At 23.5% G+C, this 17026-nt stretch overlaps 5 protein-coding genes across 11 annotated transcripts in view; 1 reads left to right on the forward strand and 4 right to left on the reverse strand.

The window, feature by feature from the left end:
- The window catches only part of LOC102679085 (low-density lipoprotein receptor-related protein 2), a 35317-nt gene extending 31303 nt beyond the window's left edge, over positions 1 to 4014 (reverse strand). For 2 of the 3 annotated variants that reach the window (XM_006607226.2, XM_031514988.1), the window contains exon 1: positions 1863 to 2444. In XM_006607226.2, coding sequence (XP_006607289.1) covers positions 1863 to 2019 — 157 coding nt within the window. In that variant the 5' untranslated portion in view covers positions 2020 to 2444. Of the gene's footprint in view, positions 1 to 1862; positions 2445 to 3859 lie in introns of those variants that run through there. The other variant, XM_031514992.1, reaches the window with a different exon arrangement.
- A 2066-nt stretch (positions 4015 to 6080) lies between these two features.
- On the reverse strand, positions 6081 to 10197 carry LOC102679718 (aftiphilin). Of its 2 annotated transcripts, XM_006607232.2 has the most exons (8): positions 9971 to 10197; positions 9434 to 9550; positions 8176 to 9374; positions 7869 to 8081; positions 7656 to 7802; positions 7316 to 7376; positions 6970 to 7098; positions 6081 to 6826 (listed from the first exon to the last, which is right to left on the reverse strand). In XM_006607232.2, the coding sequence occupies exons 2-8, from the start codon at positions 9534 to 9536 to the stop codon at positions 6258 to 6260; spliced, it is 2421 nt and encodes an 806-aa protein (XP_006607295.1). In that variant the 5' UTR covers positions 9537 to 9550; positions 9971 to 10197; the 3' UTR covers positions 6081 to 6257. The 2 variants fall into 2 exon arrangements, with proteins under 2 accessions (XP_006607295.1, XP_006607296.1); XM_006607233.2 differs by lacking the exon at positions 6970 to 7098.
- Positions 10022 to 13797, reverse strand: LOC102679517 (zinc finger protein 678-like). 2 transcript variants are annotated; one of them, XM_006607231.2, is made up of 7 exons: positions 13591 to 13797; positions 12850 to 13144; positions 11985 to 12610; positions 11620 to 11913; positions 10999 to 11559; positions 10493 to 10928; positions 10022 to 10196 (listed from the first exon to the last, which is right to left on the reverse strand). In XM_006607231.2, the coding sequence occupies exons 2-6, from the start codon at positions 13117 to 13119 to the stop codon at positions 10493 to 10495; spliced, it is 2187 nt and encodes a 728-aa protein (XP_006607294.1). In that variant the 5' UTR covers positions 13120 to 13144; positions 13591 to 13797; the 3' UTR covers positions 10022 to 10196. The 2 variants fall into 2 exon arrangements, with proteins under 2 accessions (XP_006607294.1, XP_006607293.1); XM_006607230.2 differs by having other exon boundaries at positions 10022 to 10928.
- Positions 13798 to 13890: 93 nt separating this feature from the next.
- LOC102679930 (spindle and kinetochore-associated protein 1-like) lies at positions 13891 to 15496 on the reverse strand. Of its 3 annotated transcripts, none has more exons than XM_006607236.2 (5): positions 15349 to 15496; positions 15096 to 15266; positions 14881 to 15002; positions 14305 to 14767; positions 13891 to 14233 (listed from the first exon to the last, which is right to left on the reverse strand). In XM_006607236.2, the coding sequence occupies exons 2-5, from the start codon at positions 15175 to 15177 to the stop codon at positions 14073 to 14075; spliced, it is 828 nt and encodes a 275-aa protein (XP_006607299.1). In that variant the 5' UTR covers positions 15178 to 15266; positions 15349 to 15496; the 3' UTR covers positions 13891 to 14072. The 3 variants fall into 3 exon arrangements, with proteins under 3 accessions (XP_006607299.1, XP_006607298.1, XP_006607300.1); XM_006607235.2 differs by having other exon boundaries at positions 15345 to 15473; XM_006607237.2 differs by lacking the exon at positions 15096 to 15266 and having other exon boundaries at positions 15349 to 15473.
- An 866-nt stretch (positions 15497 to 16362) lies between these two features.
- The window catches only part of LOC102680324 (transmembrane emp24 domain-containing protein bai), a 2604-nt gene continuing 1940 nt past the window's right edge, over positions 16363 to 17026 (forward strand). Inside the window, exon 1 of the mRNA XM_006607238.1 lies at positions 16363 to 16851. Coding sequence (XP_006607301.1) covers positions 16681 to 16851 — 171 coding nt within the window. The 5' untranslated portion in view covers positions 16363 to 16680. The remainder of the gene's footprint in view (positions 16852 to 17026) is intronic.

Here is a 17026-nt window from a genome sequence, read left to right on the forward strand (position 1 = left end):
TTTTTAAAATTCTATTGACTTTTATAAAAGAATTAGAATTACACAAATTACATACATTTCATAAAACAAATGTTATAGCGGCAACTGATGTTAACGGTAAATTCAACTCAATTCGTTAAATGCATTCTCATGTGAGGTGGGATTTTTAAAAAGTCGGACGTCCGAGGAAAAGCACATGCGATAAGTCGTACACCTAGCGGGGAGTAGAGAAAGCAGAGACTGGAGATGTTTCAATGCAAAAACGACCGCGATTTCAACAGCATAGCGTTTATAATAGAACTAGAATTAGATCAAGAATAACTATTCTAACTAATAATTTTACTCGAAATTTCATTTAAAATTAGAAATTAAAAAAAAAAAAAATAGAATGTGTGCAAAATTTGCAAATATTTTTTATTTTTTAACAAAATTAAGTAGATGAAAATTATTAATAAAATTTAATCAAAATTATACTCTATTTCATGTTTAAGTTTTAAATTTAAAGTTCTTCAAAATTTCAATTATTCAAGTTCACTTCAAAATTTTCATTATATAAAAATAATATTTATTAATATTATATTAATATATTACATAATTTATTTATTAATATTTCTATTCTATTAACTAAATCCAAGATCCCATTGAAGATCGATTAATAACATTAATAATCATGCATTTAATTTAATTATTAATGTAATAAACGATTTCTTTAATGCTTTAATTTTTTTCCAAATTTTTTTAATTTTTTATATTAACGACTTATTTATATTAATTTTTTATATCACGACTCAAATTTAACTTCATTTCATATTAATTTCTTTTAGAATAACGGTACTGCACAGAATTTAATTTTGTCTGTAACTGTACATATAATTTTTGAAAATAAGCAATGGGTTTCAATACCGAGAATATTAATGGCCTTGAAAGGGGTCATAAAAATAATTTTGAGGTCATGACGATTACGTCATCGCGTAATTCTTTTACCATTCATATCATTCACAGTAAACAGTTCTTTCCACGATTTATCAATTGTTTATCATCCTTCGGAATATTTTTCATATAAAAAGAAAATGAAACAGATTATGACAAAAACATTAATCGAATATTTATATTTTATGAATTATTAAAATATTATTATTTTTTTTTTTAATAAAATATTAATAAAGAAAAAGGAAATACATTTACAATTGATTGAATGTCAACTAAGAAGTTCTAAGAAGATAAGCTATTCAATCAGAATCATACGATTCTCTAAATAGCAAAATATAAATTAAGTTACACATAAGAGAAGAAAAGAAGAAATTCAATTACTTCATATATGAAAGCAAACAGATTTCTATTCATCCAATGGAACAAAGGCGAGTGAGAGTGTGTATATATATATGACTTTGTAGAATTCGTAATTAGTTAACATGAAAGTTCATAGAATAGTAACAAATAATGGAAACACAATTGTTCCATCATCTACTACACTTTAATCATTGGAAAAATAGAAAAAAATACAAAGCCAACAATGTCACTTCACTTATATTAACATTCTCTTAAAAATGTAATATAACATCATGAAAATACAATTTAATCAAAAATATTTTATTTTATATAAGTACTTTCAATAACTCAATTTTCCTATGTAAATCTATTGAACATTTTGATAGTTCTAAAACGCGATATATCGAAAAATATTAATTTATAAAATAGCATATATATGCAATTGTAATAAATTATAATATCATATAAAATTTCGTATAAAATTATTGATGTACATAATATTTTATATAAAAATTGTAATATTAATAAATTTTCATCAAAAATAAATATCATTTTTTTTCTAACAATAAAAAATGTAAAATAACTATTTAGAAAGAAAAAATTAATGCACTTACCCAATCTAAGGGCAGCAATCTGTACGACACCGGCTAGGACTAAAATCAACGGAAATCCATCAAAAAACGACAGATTTTTCTTCCTAAAAGTATTTCTGGAAGCGCATTTACCGAAGAAGAGCGTGCGTGGCCGGCATGGCCCCACAGCCACTGCCATCGCACTGTCCTTCTCACCGTACACTATACAATATTTCAATTTTTATTTTCACTATTCGACTAACACTACGATTTTTATAATACACTGACTAAGATCGAAACTGTAAGCTTCTGAATGCACTTTAATCGGTATTAGAAAATAGCGTATATGATATTTATTAAAAAACAAAAATGTTTGAAACAATGAATTAAAATAAAGTTTCTCTTTTACACGAGGATTAAAAGTATTGATCTCAATAAATTTATTATGTCAGAAAAAATCTGTTACGCGTGCGTGCTCTTCTTGAAAAGCAAACACGGTTTTAAAAACTGAAAGAAAACGAAGAAAAAAAAAAAAAGAATGCGAAAAAGCACGAATGTCTCTCGAATTCAATTCATGGCTCACACACAACATTTGTACGGTCGCGGTCAGCGAACGACTAACTCTAAGGCGCGCATATACACTGAATAGTGGAATTCCGGCTCAAGACGGATGCTACTGCGCATGTCCAAAAAGGAATTCTAAGGACCACGTGTGGCAAATTCTCTACTAAAACAGTACAGTATTTGACTAGCGAATATCTGTGAACGCTGTGACATGGATATTTAATACAACATAAAAGTAGTCATTATTAGAAATAATCAATTAGTAGTCATGTTAGATTGATTTTTTTTATATATTTAATAATAATTTTTTTTAAATTAAATATATCTATATTTTTTTTTATATATCCTAAAATAGAATTTTAAAAGATAAATTATTAATTACTATAATAGTTTATTTTTAAATAAAATTTTCTTATAATAATTTTATCTTATTTCCAAAACTAAATAACATTCAAAAAAAAATTGTCTTTCTATTCTTTGAAAAGAAACAATGCAGAGAACAAAGGTAAACAGAAAAAATTTACCTGACCTCACATTTGTTTTAGAATTCTCCTAAGTTTTTTCTATTAATAGACTTGAAATATTCCAGATTTACATCTGCATTTATTTTTTCAATTCTTTTAAGTTAAAATATTTTAAAATTAAGTAATTTTATCTGCTTATTATTCTTATAGTAAAACATTTTTAAAAATATTATATTAAAATTTCAAATATTTTTTAAATATTATAATATTAATTTATATTTTTCAATTAAATTTAAGTAATGATAAAATTATTTTTGAATTAAAAAATCATAAAAATCAAATAATATATAAAAATATAATAATAATATCTAAAATAACTTTGTATTTATAAGTAAAAACGAAGATCAACTACATGACGGCAGAATTAATTGGGAGCGGCATGTGTTCGAGAGGGAAACCTGCAATTTGTCCTTACATATACTGTTTGTGAATGAATTTGTATGGCGTAAACTCGTGCCACCCGTGCCACTCGTGCCGTGCTATTTGAAAGAATGATACGTTGCTAATTCCATTTTTTTACAAATGTTTATTAGTTAAAGCAAATGACAGAATACATGTTCAATTTTTCTTATTGTCTGCAGCATATAAATATCCGCATTCTTTTTTTAAATTGAATTTATATACTATTAATTTTTTATATAAAAATTACATATAAAAAATCATATCTCAATAAACTTTCATTCGTCACTAAAATTTTTCAAAATTAGAATATATATTAATGTAAAGTTAAATTTTCAATTAAAAATAAATAATTATTTTTGTCTTATTTAGTATCTTAACTTAATCTATTAATGTAATTATAGCAACATCCTGTTTATTTTTTTTTTTAAGATGAATATAATTTTTATAGGATTTAAATTATATTTAAATAATCTCAGAAATTGAGTTCATAAAAATTTATTTTTGGTAAAAACATGACATTTCTATTATGATGTAAGTATGTTCTTTCACCTGTTATTTTGCTGTTCATTGGTTGCAGACTTCGCCAGAGCAACACAATAAAAAGTCTCTCCTCTTCTCGCATTGATTCTCTTCCTCCATGTATATGGGCATACGAGTCGTGACCTTGTGGCATTTGGTACCTGTCCGTACCAGTTGGCGCATGACTACGTCTGACGTGTATAATAATGGACACAATTACAGTAATAAATTACTAATTTCCCTAAACTTCTCATTGAATGAAAAAGAAATCTGTATTTTTATTCCCTTGATTGTGTTCAATTCTATACAAATATCTATATAGGTTTGTGAATAAGTAATATGTGAATATATACATATATGTATTTGCATTGAATTCAAGCAATAATTATAAACAAATATAATTACAAATATTAATTATAAATAAATCTAATAATAATAACTAATAAAAATAAATATTTTTTTTGACATGGTAGAAATAAAGATAATTATTTTCATATTTCATAAATTTAAAGACTAGTGTTCAATGATATAAATTTTTCTTTAATGTGACTTACTTATAAAATTTGTTCTTAGAATATTTTAAACAATACTATGATTTCATAATTATTAAAAAAAATATATTATCTAAAAAAGGTTAATTAAAGAATGTAAAACAATATTAGATAATAACTGAAATAATATTTATAACAAATTAATCATAATATCTGTAATACAATATTAGAATACAACTAATAAAATTAATAATATTTTTACGTTTCTATACTTTAAATATATTATTTACTTACTACCTTAGACATTTTAAATAATATTTTAATAAGATTATAAATAAAATATATATCTATTATACATTGCTTTCTATAATTATTTTAATTTTTTTCAAACTTTTTATTGAAGATTAATTCTCTTCTTGTTCATAATAGAATATTTAATCGAGTTTAAAATTATTATATATGTTATAATAAGAACATTCAATCTACAAAAAATAATTATCAAATGTCAAAGGTATAAGTTTCCCCATTTGAGTTTCTCACAAATATTTTTATATTTACTTGTAATATCTTATTAATATTTGTTAAGTCACTTTCGAACGCCAAGTATTTTCCGACAATTCCCTTCGAATTATTATATTATCAATGCTAAATCTTAATTCGAATATTAAACATTCGAAATTACTGATTATCTACGATTGTGGTACTGTCAGTTTCAAATTTATTGAAAAAAAAATATGTAATTATAAAAATAAGGTAATTGTTCAGTTAATTTTTATCTCTTCCTTTAATTATATTCGCAATTATTTTTTTTTAGTAAAAAATATGTACGTTTTTACAGAATAAGTAAAGATATATAAGATATAACATAGAATTATTATTATGAAACATAAATATAATTAAAAAAAAATTATTTAAAAATTAAATTTATTTAATTATTTAAAAATATTTTTTTTTAACAATGAATCTTTTTTAATATAGTTGTATAAGATTAATTCATAATATATCAATCTGGCTGCACCACTAACTTGCATATTTTTATGCCTGTTCACGGAACAGAGTCAATATATATAAAAGATTAAGTACATTATGTTTACGAACTTTACAAATATAAAATTAATTAATTAAAAAAATAAATTGTGTCAATAAACTATTTTTTAATTAAGAAACAAAATTAAAATAAAATCATTAGAAATAAAAATAAAAATACAAAGTTTAATTATTAATTAATAGATTATAATATTCACAAATTAATTTTGTATAACGTGAATTTTTTTAATATTTAGAAATATGATTAAAAATATAAATAAAATTAAATATCATATTATAGTTGACTATATTACTTGATACTATTTTAAATTATAAATTGGTCCATTTAAGAATAGAAAATAAGATTGAAAAATATCTATATCTGAGTTAAATGAAATAACAATTATCATAAGAAAAGTACATATCACATATTAAAAGTGATGTTTTCGTTATTAATATTTGAAAGCGTTTGGAAATCTGAAAATTATTAAAAATTCCAATTTTACATCTTAAATGATAAAATATCATGACTCCATTTCGTGAACAAAATATATATGTAAGTACAAATTTTCTAGACATCTTATTATGCAAAAATGATAGAAAATTTGTATTATCTGTATTATGTTCTTATGAACAGGAAATAGATATTCACCACTTCGCATATATATTCTATATTGAATCTCTTTGTTTTCCTGAATAAAGAGTATAGAATACTTCATCAGTCGTGTTTTTTTTTTCTTTCTTCATGAGGAAATAGATTAGGATTAAAGATCGGCCCAAGCGTGGGTTTGAAAGGTTAACGGAACGTTTTTTTTTCCTTCATTTCTACATCTTTATAATTTTGTCCACAGGACAAAAAGAGATCTATTGAATGTTCTGACCTTTCAAACTCGCGCTCAGACCGACGTTACTCAGCCAGGCATTTTACGATTTATAATACTCATTTCACAAGCAATCTGCTTATTTTCCCGATCAAGCATTAAAGTTCTAGCGCTGAGAAATGAAAGATCTGGTAAATGATTTAATACTCTTGCTGTTTCTGACTGAATCGGCATTACTCGACCAAATCTATCCATAACCACGTGTTCAGATCCAGATCTCTTATTCGCGAACTTTCCGCGATAAATGTCTCCCAAAATTGATTTATCAGAAGATAAATATTGCTTATCATTTGATAGAAACTGTTTTTCAATTGGTACAAATTGTTTTTCAGACGCATACTGTTTCTCGATTGTTGATAGAAATTGCTTTTCCATTGATTGTTTCTCCAATGGAATATTTCTTTGAATACTTTTTTGTTTATGTCCTATATCAAATTCAGTTTTTTTCTTCCATTCTGATGCACGAGGGGTTGGCAAAGGCTCGATCATTTTTGAAGATTGTGGACATTTTTGTAATTTTGCAATATCACTTTCCAAAGAATCTATCATTTCCACTTTTGATGTTGAATTGCACCGTTCCCGATTTATTTCTGGGATATCTGTCGTTTTATAAAACATTTTTTTTTATAAAACATTTTCTTGATTTCAAATACAGAAGGATAATGACGATAAAGGCATGCAGTAAGAAAACTAATATTTCTAATTACAAGACACAGAATAAAAATACAAGCCTAAAACTTACGATGATTAATAGGATTCCTTGCACTACTCGGTCGACGATAGGATTCAGAATTGGTGGAGTTATGGGATGTTAATAGAGGATCAAAAGGACATAAAAAGTCCAGAGGTAGAAGAGCAGATAACCCACCACCTAGATTATATGATTTATGAAAGAATATTCCCAGCAATTAGCACATAATAAATAAAATAATTGCAAAAGCGTACATATTAAAATAAGCACTGAAGTATTTTAAAATTAAAATATAATGATGTAAGAGAAAATATATAATAAAATATCTAATATTTAAATTTTTGATATCAAAAGTTGTAATATATTTATATAAACATAAATTGCCCAAAATACTTACTAGCTTCTAAAGGATTAACAAGCCCAGAACTATTCCAATCGAATTGAGCTGCAGGTACTTCCTAATAAAATTATATCATTATTAATTATTATTTAACTATATTATTGATACAGTATTTTTTAAATAAATTAAAAGAGATTACTCATAATTAACAAGGATAGGAAATTGAGATAGGAAAATTATGTTTAAATTGATATAATATAAAACTTCAATGATTGATATTTATAGTTTTGTGAAAATTGATTTTAAAAAATTAATTATTGATTTTAAAAAAATATTAATTAATAGAAAATGTGTCCATTTATCCAAAATACAAAAATTATTATATTTTGAAACTTACTTCTGAATTATTTGAAACTGGAATTTTATTGGTATTTGACAAAGCAACTGGTTGAGGATCAATTATAGCTTTAATTGGTTCTAGTGGAGTAAAACCAAGATTTGCAGCAAATCTTGGAACATTGGGATTCCATCTTGGTCCAAATAACTATAAATATTTAAATTTAACATTCAATTGATTATGAAATAATATATGTAAATAAATGTTACTTACAATATTGCGAGAATCAATGCCAAGAGAATTTAAAAGTATATTATTACTGGAACTGTTTGCCCATTGATATGTCAAAGCATTTGTTTCTTCAACATTTTTTATACTTTCCCAAACTTTATCTGTCTTATTTATCAATGACTGTATTTCAATTTCACATTGTTCCAATTCCACAGAGAACATTGTAGTTATTATGTCTTCTATTTTGTTAGCAGCCTAAAAAAAATTTATAATAATCTCTAATATTTAATTAGATGAAAAATAAAGAAAATAAAATAAAGAAAATAAAATGAAAAATGAAAAAACTCACACTTTTATTTTCTATTCGACAAATTGAGTCTCTTATATTGATTTGTGATTGCTCTATTATAGACTGTTCAAATGCTGTTTCAAAATCATTAAAATCTCCAAAATCATCATCATCATTTTTTATATCAGATACATTTGTTTGACCAAGTTCTTTAAATTGTGTATATTCAGAAAAATTGGTAAAATCACCAAAATCATCATCTTGAAGCGTTTCTTCTTTTTTTTCATTAATTTCTACAGTATTTTCTGAAAATTCCTGACTCATAGTAATAGAGGATTCCAATATAGAATCATACTTGAAGTTACCAAATTCTTCATTAGAACACTTAGAAATATCTGGCAGTGATGTAGAAGATAAAAAATCATTTCCAATTTTAATATCTTTATTTTGAGAAAAGTGAAGATCTTTAGCAATTTCATTTTCTATTTGATTACTCTGAGAAAACTCATTCTTTGAATCATCAAATTTTGAATTATTAACTTCAAATGTAAAATCATCTGTTTTGTTGGATATATCTATATTTTGTACACACTTATCTTCCAATATTGACTTTTCAATAATATTTTCCAAATTCAAATTTGAATCTTTTTTAATTTCTATATTAAAATCTTTATTTAAATTATTTACATTACTCAAAGTATCTTGGAATTTAAAGTAATCAGTTTTTGAAATAGATGTATCACTCTTAGAGATCCAATTTTTTGAAGCCACAAACTGTTCATAATTAAAAAAATCATCATTTATTGATTGTATTATATCAGGAGCAATACTCGGATCTTCTAAATCTAAAGATAAAGGTTCTATATTTTCTAAATTATTGACAGAGGTTTCTTGTTCGCTTTCTCTAAAATTATTGCTTTCCTTAGATAAATTAATTCCATTAGAAACCTTTCTTTCTATAATAACTTCCTTATTATTATTGTTTACATTTTCCAAGTTTTTTTTACTATTATCTTCTATTATTTCATCAAAATTTTCAATTTCTGTTTTGAGTTTGATTTTATTTACAGTATCATTAATTTTTTCAAGTATTAGAAGATCTTCTGTAATTATTTGTTTTGGAACAATTGGAATAATTGTTTGTGAATTTTTAGGATTTTCTGAAATACCATTTACTTTTGGTGAAGTATTTTGTGATGTTAAAGGTGTTTGAATTGGTGTAATAAGTTTATGTGGTGAATCTGATGATACAGATAACCCTATAATGTAAATATTAATACATAAGATAAAGATATTCTCCAAGAAGTGCTATAATTACCATCTATGCCTCCAGTTGTAAAATCACCAAATTCATCTTCTTCAGAATCTCCAAAAGTATCTAAAGGAGGAGGTGTAGAACTAACTAGCGGAGGAAATGCCATTCTTCATTGGAATCCTTTTAAGAAAAAATTATTTATATTTGTATTATTTGTAAAAATTACAAATGATTTTCAATTTATGTAAAATATTTATTTTTTAATGTAGTAATAATAATAAAATAAAATTTAAAATTCTTTTCTTTATTTCCATTCTCGAAATAAAAAAATTATAAATATTATTTTTTTTGAAATATAACTAAAGTATTTTTAAAAAAATAAATACATAAAATTTATGTCTTTATAATGATAATATACATATGTCAAATTTAATTAGGTTAGGTATGTGTCATTGACGAATGAGTTTATTAAATAAAATATTTTAAAGAAACATTGATCAAGTTTAATTGTATACTTTATTTTATCATAATATCTAGATCGGAAACAGAATCAATGAATATTTGAATCAAAATTAAAAATATGACTGAATATAGACTTACGAAAAAAATATCAGGTACGTGAAGCACCTTAAGAAATGACTTTATCTGTAGTTCGTCATCATTTCAATTTTATTAAAATCAATCTTTATATGTATGCAATCTTTATCTATATCAATCGTAACTCATTAGAACCGTAAGGTTCTCTCATACGAATCACGAGACATCAGTCGTATCACCTGTTCTGTACGAGTTGCATCTGCGCACCTGTTTGTGCTTGTCATCGCGCCTATTTTTAAAGAAATACAAATTTAGAACATTTTATTATCATTATTTAATAATGTTTTTCACTTTATCTTATGAATTTAATATTCTCATAATCTTAAAATAATAATTTTTTAAAAAAATTCATTATTTATAATTTTTTAATAGTATGATTTTTAATAGTATCATTATCATTATGAAGCTTTTATTTACATTTTATTAACTATAACATAACATCATGTATGAAAATTATTAATTACAACGAAAAATTACAACAAAATATTTAAATTAAACTATTTAATAATTGTTTTAATTCTTAACCTATTTTGCATCTTGTTTAGCAATATGTTGTGTTCGTCTGTGTTTTCTCATATCTCCTTTCTGTCTAAAACATCTTCCACAAACATCACAAGCATGTGGTTTTTCACCAGTATGAATTTTTATATGATTATTTAAAGCTTCTGTCCTAGTAAATGCTTTTTCACAATAATGACACTTATATCTGCGATCTCCTCTATGTATTAGTCTATGTTGGTAAAATACAGAACCAGTTAAGAATGCTTTGTTACAAACATCACATTTGAATGGTCGTTCTCTTGTATGTTTTTTTCTAGTATGATCAGCTAGATCTGGCTTTATTGTGAATCTCTGATCACAATATTCACAAGCATAAGGTTTCACACCCATATGGAATCTTTTATGAGTCCACATATGACTGGATTGAGTATAACTTTTACCGCAAATATTACAAACATACCTATACAAGAATAAAAAAATTATAAATTGCAAAATTTAACATAACCTAAAATAAAAAGAATTGTATGTACGGTCGTAGTCCACTGTGTCTTCTTTTGTGCGCATTCAAAGAATTTGCTGTTGGTAAAAGACTACCGCAAATATCACATGGGAATTTAGAGCATCTGTATTTTCCATGTTCTTGAAAATCTTCAATACTTATAAAAATACTTCCACAAAGTTCACAAATGAATTTTTCTTTACCTTTTTCTGATTTTCTAGGTACTGGTTGATGTCTTTTCTGTTTATGCTTATAAAGCAAAGATAATTCTTTAACATCTCTGTCACATATTTCACACAAAAACACTACTAGAACTTTGAATATTCTTGGATGTTCTTTCCAATGAAGAACAGCTTCTGCGAAGGATTTGAATATAGAGTTGCAATGATTGCAAGAATATGGTTTCTCAATAACATGTGATTCTCTATGACTTTTTAAATGATCCATATCTGCAAAGTGACTGCTGCAAAATTCACAATGATATAGCTTCAATACTTGCATTTCTTCTATAAGACTAATTTTATCTTCATGTTTTTTACAATGCTCATCTGCAGATTCACAACTTCCAAATGTTTCACCACAACAAATGCATCTTAAATTATAAAAAATAAATTATGTTAATGAAGAAAATAATATAAGAACAAATATATACCTCCAAATAGTTTGACTGTTTTCAAAAATAATACTGTGTCCAGCTATATGTTTATTCAATCTTGATTTTTGTGTGAAGCTTTTAGAACATTCTGGACATTTATATGGCTTTTCTGGAAGATGAGTTACTATGTGACGTTTCAAAGTATAGCCATCACAGAATCCCTTAGAACAAACTTCACATACATGTGGTCTTGTTTTTCCATCCACACAAATATGTTTTTTTAATCCTTCTTGATTTTCAAATAATTTTCCACATTGTAAGCAAGATACTCTACCATCTTTACAATGATATCTGCAAATAAAATGCAAATAAATTCATAGTCATTAGATTTCTCATGACTATTCTATTTTTAAAGTTAATACCTTTTATAATGATAAAATAATTTTAATTCCTTTCCAAATGTAATTTTGCAAATTTCACAATATAATGCTTTTGCATCTTTATGAAAATGTTGATGAAATTGTAACCGTTCCTCAAATGTAAAAGTTGCAAAACAAATATCACATTTATAAGGCTTAGAAGTACATTGTAAATTAGGTTTGCATTTGTGTTCATCCAAAGTTTCTTTTGTATGATATAAATTCATACAAGCTCCACATTTCAAATATTTTTGTTTAGTACCCAAACAGAATAATGTTATGGATTCATTTTCTGGTTCTTCATCAATTTTAATTTCATTGGGAATTTGTTCCTCATCACTACTCTCAAGAACAATATCACTATCATATAATTCAACATCTTTTTTAGTTTCTTTATCCTCTTCATAAATTCTCATTCGTCCTTCAATACATAATGGACAAGAATCTATATTTTCCTGAGAATTTTCCTGACAATCATTTTTAGTATTATTGAAAGAATGTTTTTGTTTTAAAATTTCAAAAAGAGTTTCTTCAGCTCTGATACACTGAATATCAAATTCATTACACCAAGTTATTTTTTCAACACAAGTTGGACAAAGTTGTTTTGGAAGAGGATCTGTTTTCTTTACCTATGAAAAAATCATAATGTTCATAGTTATTCAATGTTCATATTTAATAATATTTGTTATTTTAAAAATATATATATAACAAAAAATTTCAATTAATAAAAAACAAATTTTTTTTACTTATTAAAATATTAACGTAGTTATCGGAATATCGTATTAATTAAATATTTCTAATTTATTTGTAATTTACTTATAATATATTTATATAATTTTCATTACAAAAAGATTCAATAAATAATTACCTTAATACTTAAACAAGTATTTATTTTATGCAAAAGTCTCAAAGATTCACCGAATTCGGAGTAAATATAAATCGGATGTAAAGTTTCTCCCGCGCATAAACGGCATAAAGATTTTAATTGATTTTGTTTTTCAGGATCTGGAGTTAATTCTAAAATTTCATTCGATGAAAGTGGTTCCTCTTGGGACCAAATAATTGATCCTTCAAATTCATCGAGATCATCTTCATGTTCGCTCAATGTACTAATTGACTCCGTTTTTCCACAGTTCATTATTAGATATTTACCAATTCTTTATCTAAAAAGTTAATAACTATTTTTTTTAAATATTAAAAGTTAAATAATGAATTTTTATTTAAATTATTTGAAGTATCATATCAAATATGATATAGATTCTATAATAATATTTTTTTTATATAAATGTATATAAAAATTAAAATATTTTTATCATTTATAATTTTTTCTATTTCTTCGTATACCATATAAAAAGTTATTTTTATTTTTCAAATCCTTTTTTAATAAATTTTTTAATAAATTGATCTCTAAATATAATCTTTTAAATATCACATTTTTATAATTAAACAGTTATATTACAATCTTCTAGTTCAAATAAATTTTTGTTATTAAAAATTATTGTTACGCCATAAGATTACTATTAAATAATTAGAAAAAAAAATGATAGTTTCAGTTAGTCTTGTCTTCGCAAGTATAGTGTATTATCGAAAGTATTTCAGAGCAGATTACCTCGTTCCTTGGAAATGAAAAGGGAAGAATTCTTTCATGGCAAACTAAACTTGAGTCTTTGTATCGTCGAAACAATTCGATAGGGAGTCTAATCTTTAGTTTCCGGTAAACACGCTGTCACGACGACCAGAACAAAAGCGAATCTCAAAAAAATTTTTGAGTTTCATAATTATATTTTTAACATTAAAAATTTATTTTTTTCTTCATTTAACATTTCAAATATAAATTTTGTAATAATTTTCAAATTATTACAAATAAAATGCTATTATATAAAATTTAAAAAATAAAATAACAATAAGAAATGGAATAATGGAAATATATTTTACAATAGTATTGACTACACATAAAAATATGTATCATTTACAAATTATTATAAAACTTATAAAAAAAATATATAAAATTATATGTTTAACTTCTTTGTACAATGAAACAATTTATTATGCAATCTTTTTGTTTTATTACTTAATTTAAAACTTAAGCAATTATTTTTTTGTTAATATTACATATCGCAAGTCGTTTTTTATCCTATGTTCTCTTAATCTTTTGCAATGTCGTAAAACTGTTATTAGATTTAATTTTATTTTATTTAATTTAGATTTCATTTGTTTTTCATAATCTTCACCAGTAAAAAAATATATGTATTCTGAAACATAATTTTTATATTTTTTTAAATAAAATATATGAAATTTGAATATATGAAAAAAAAAATCTTACCAGAATCATTACATAAATCTAATTCTTGTTTTTTATAGTGCAAATAAAGATTCAAATCTCCTTGTTTTCTTGCATGAGCTTTTCCCAGTGATAAAAATGTATATTTTGTTTTTAATATGTGATTAATAGTATTTATGAAATCATTTACAGTTTCTAAAGATTGTCTTCCAATAATATACTTTGGAACTTTATTAAATTCATCTTCACTTATCAAAGATATCATAGGACAAACTTCAAGTTCGTTAAATAATATTTTTTTACAGTCTTTTATTGGAGTCTTTTCTTTTTCTACATTTTTATTTCTTATTATTATAGGTGATTTCTGTATAAACTCTTTCTTGCATATAGTTTTCATTGATAAAGAATTTTCAATTTTATTATAATCACGAATTAATTCATGTGGAATATTTCTTTCCATATGAATAATTCTCTTATCCAAAGTTTCAATGAATGACAATAATTCCTAAAATTTTCAGTTTTTTCATTAAAATTTAATTGATTTTTAGAAACAATAATATTTTGAAAAATATTTATTAAAGAATATATTATGTTATATTTATAAATTAAGAAACATACTCTACATTGATTATTTTGTTTTTTCATATCAACTAATTTTTTCCTTATCTGTTCAATACCATTACACATTTGTGAAAGTACTATACGCATTTTAAGGAATTCTTCTTTAATTGCATTTTTACCTGAATATAAAAAATTATATAGATAAAAAATTATATCTATTTTTTAATAGAATGTTTTGATAAAATAATTTAAAAATTAAAATATAATCTTACTTTTAATAAATATTGTCGCAGTTTTAAGATCTTGTAATTTTTCACACTGTTTTTCTAAAATATCTTCCAGTGAGGTTGTCATTTTCAAATAATTATCGTTTTCAAATAATCGATAAGTTAAAACAATGTGAAAAAATTTATAAATTAATATCGTGTCACATTTATGCTATTCTGTCTTATGATAAATAAATATTGAAAAACAATTACTTATAGAATAAATTAAAAAAAATGAAAAATGGTATATCTAACTTACACAGCATTACAAATAACGGTTATTCCTGGCGCCGTTTGTAAACTTTGAATTTAATTCATTCAGTATCGTTTACAAATGGCGTTCTCATCAATAAGTTTTAAATAAAACAAATAAAGCCGCGTTTGAAGAAAAAAATTTTACTAATTAAACTGATTAAAATAATTTTAATTAATAAAATAAATTAAAATAATTTTTAATTAATCATTATGATATATTTATATAAAATTATTATAAAGTATTTAAAAAATGTAAAAACTATTATATATAGTATTTATTATATAAAATTGTTATTATATAAAATAGTTTATATTATATTATATAAAATTATAAATTATATATATTTAAAATACTATATAAACTATTGTATGTATAAAAAGAACAACAAATAATAAAAAAAGATAGAAATAAGGTAAAAATTATGTTATCTCTTGAGTATTTTTAGAGAGTTTTTAAAAAATACCATTACTTAATTCTTACTTTATTTCTATTCTCTTCTTTTTTTGTTTTTTTTGTTTTTAAATTTAAATTTATTATATTTTAGAAATAATGTCTAATTTTTAAATTATTTCTATTTTATATTTATTGTTTTTATCTATATTTACTTTAACCAAGGTAAATTGAATGTACTTTCATCATTTCTCTTTCAAAATTATAATATATTTTAATTTTTAATTATTTTTATAAAAATTCGGCTTTACAATCTATCTTTAAGAGAAACATATTTATATAAATTATTTCGTAATAAATTTTATAAATATAATCATATATAAAATACAGTACTTCGTATATGTATAAAATATAATAGAATATTTATTCTATTTCTTATTTATAATTATTTTTTATTTTTTATTTTTAATTTTATATTGAAATCTAATTTTAATTTCAATCATTACTTTTACTACGATTTTATTCTGAACAAATCGATAACGTTGAAAATAACGGTAAAATATTAAAAAGAATCCTGCATGGATTAGAAAATATATTAAATGCTAAGTCTATATTATATCGTATCTATGGTAGATCTAAGAATATAAATAAAATATCTAGTCTGCGTACATGTTTGTACTTTTGATTTGCATAATAGATAATTCAGAATAAAAATAGCATAAAATCTAATGAAACAGTAGTTTATTCTGAGTTTTGTCTACAGTAGTAGACAATGAATGATTAGTATAATATTTTTCATGTTTTCGTTGTGTTTCGTTATCACGAATCACAAGTTGTTTGAAATATTTAATGGCTGCCAACTCATCAATATATTAATAGTTTATCATTTATATTAAGTATTGCTATAAATTTTTATTAAAATTAGTTAATATAATTTTACGAAAAATGCGAACTATAATATTCATTTTCGCGATGTTACTCGCGTATGTACATAGTATACGATTTTATCTTGAACCGAATTCAATGAAATGTTTAAAAGAAGAAGTTCAAGCAAATGTCTTACTTGCTGGAGAATATGAAGTCTCTTTAGCACCAGCTGTTAAAACTGAATATGTTGTAAGTTTCATCAATTTTTTATAATATTTATGTTTATGTAACGAATTAAATATAATCTATTAATGTTAAGATTAGATTAAGTTAACTTTTCACATATGTTATTTTATTTTGTTACTTTACTTTTTTTAAAATAAAATATATAAATAATTTTTTAAAATAAAACTTTTTTAAAATA

Source organism: Apis dorsata, unplaced genomic scaffold (assembly GCF_000469605.1).
Source record: "Apis dorsata unplaced genomic scaffold, Apis dorsata 1.3 scaffold_4, whole genome shotgun sequence".
In the NCBI taxonomy this organism is placed as follows: Eukaryota; Metazoa; Arthropoda; class Insecta; order Hymenoptera; family Apidae; genus Apis; species Apis dorsata.

What these genes read in the sequence shown, in the direction of transcription:
- LOC102679718 (XM_006607232.2), bottom strand. Translation starts at nt 9,536, where the DNA reads ATGGCATTTCCTCCGCTAGTTAGTTCTACACCTCCTCCTTTAGATACT. An exon ending in GTCGAATAGAAAATAAAAGT is followed by an intron (nt 8,082 to 8,175) that starts GTGAGTTTTTTC and finishes AATTTTTTTTAG; the next exon opens with GCTGCTAACAAAATAGAAGA. An exon ending in AAGGAATCCTATTAATCATC is followed by an intron (nt 6,827 to 6,969) that starts GTAAGTTTTAGG and finishes ATAAAACGACAG; the next exon opens with ATATCCCAGAAATAAATCGG.
- LOC102679517 (XM_006607231.2), bottom strand. Translation starts at nt 13,119, where the DNA reads ATGAACTGTGGAAAAACGGAGTCAATTAGTACATTGAGCGAACATGAA. An exon ending in ATACTTGTTTAAGTATTAAG is followed by an intron (nt 12,611 to 12,849) that starts GTAATTATTTAT and finishes ATTTTTTCATAG; the next exon opens with GTAAAGAAAACAGATCCTCT. An exon ending in TTATTTTATCATTATAAAAG is followed by an intron (nt 11,914 to 11,984) that starts GTATTAACTTTA and finishes TTTTATTTGCAG; the next exon opens with ATATCATTGTAAAGATGGTA.
- LOC102679930 (XM_006607236.2), bottom strand. Translation starts at nt 15,177, where the DNA reads ATGACAACCTCACTGGAAGATATTTTAGAAAAACAGTGTGAAAAATTA. An exon ending in TGCGACAATATTTATTAAAA is followed by an intron (nt 15,003 to 15,095) that starts GTAAGATTATAT and finishes TTTTATATTCAG; the next exon opens with GTAAAAATGCAATTAAAGAA. An exon ending in AGATTTATGTAATGATTCTG is followed by an intron (nt 14,234 to 14,304) that starts GTAAGATTTTTT and finishes ATTATGTTTCAG; the next exon opens with AATACATATATTTTTTTACT.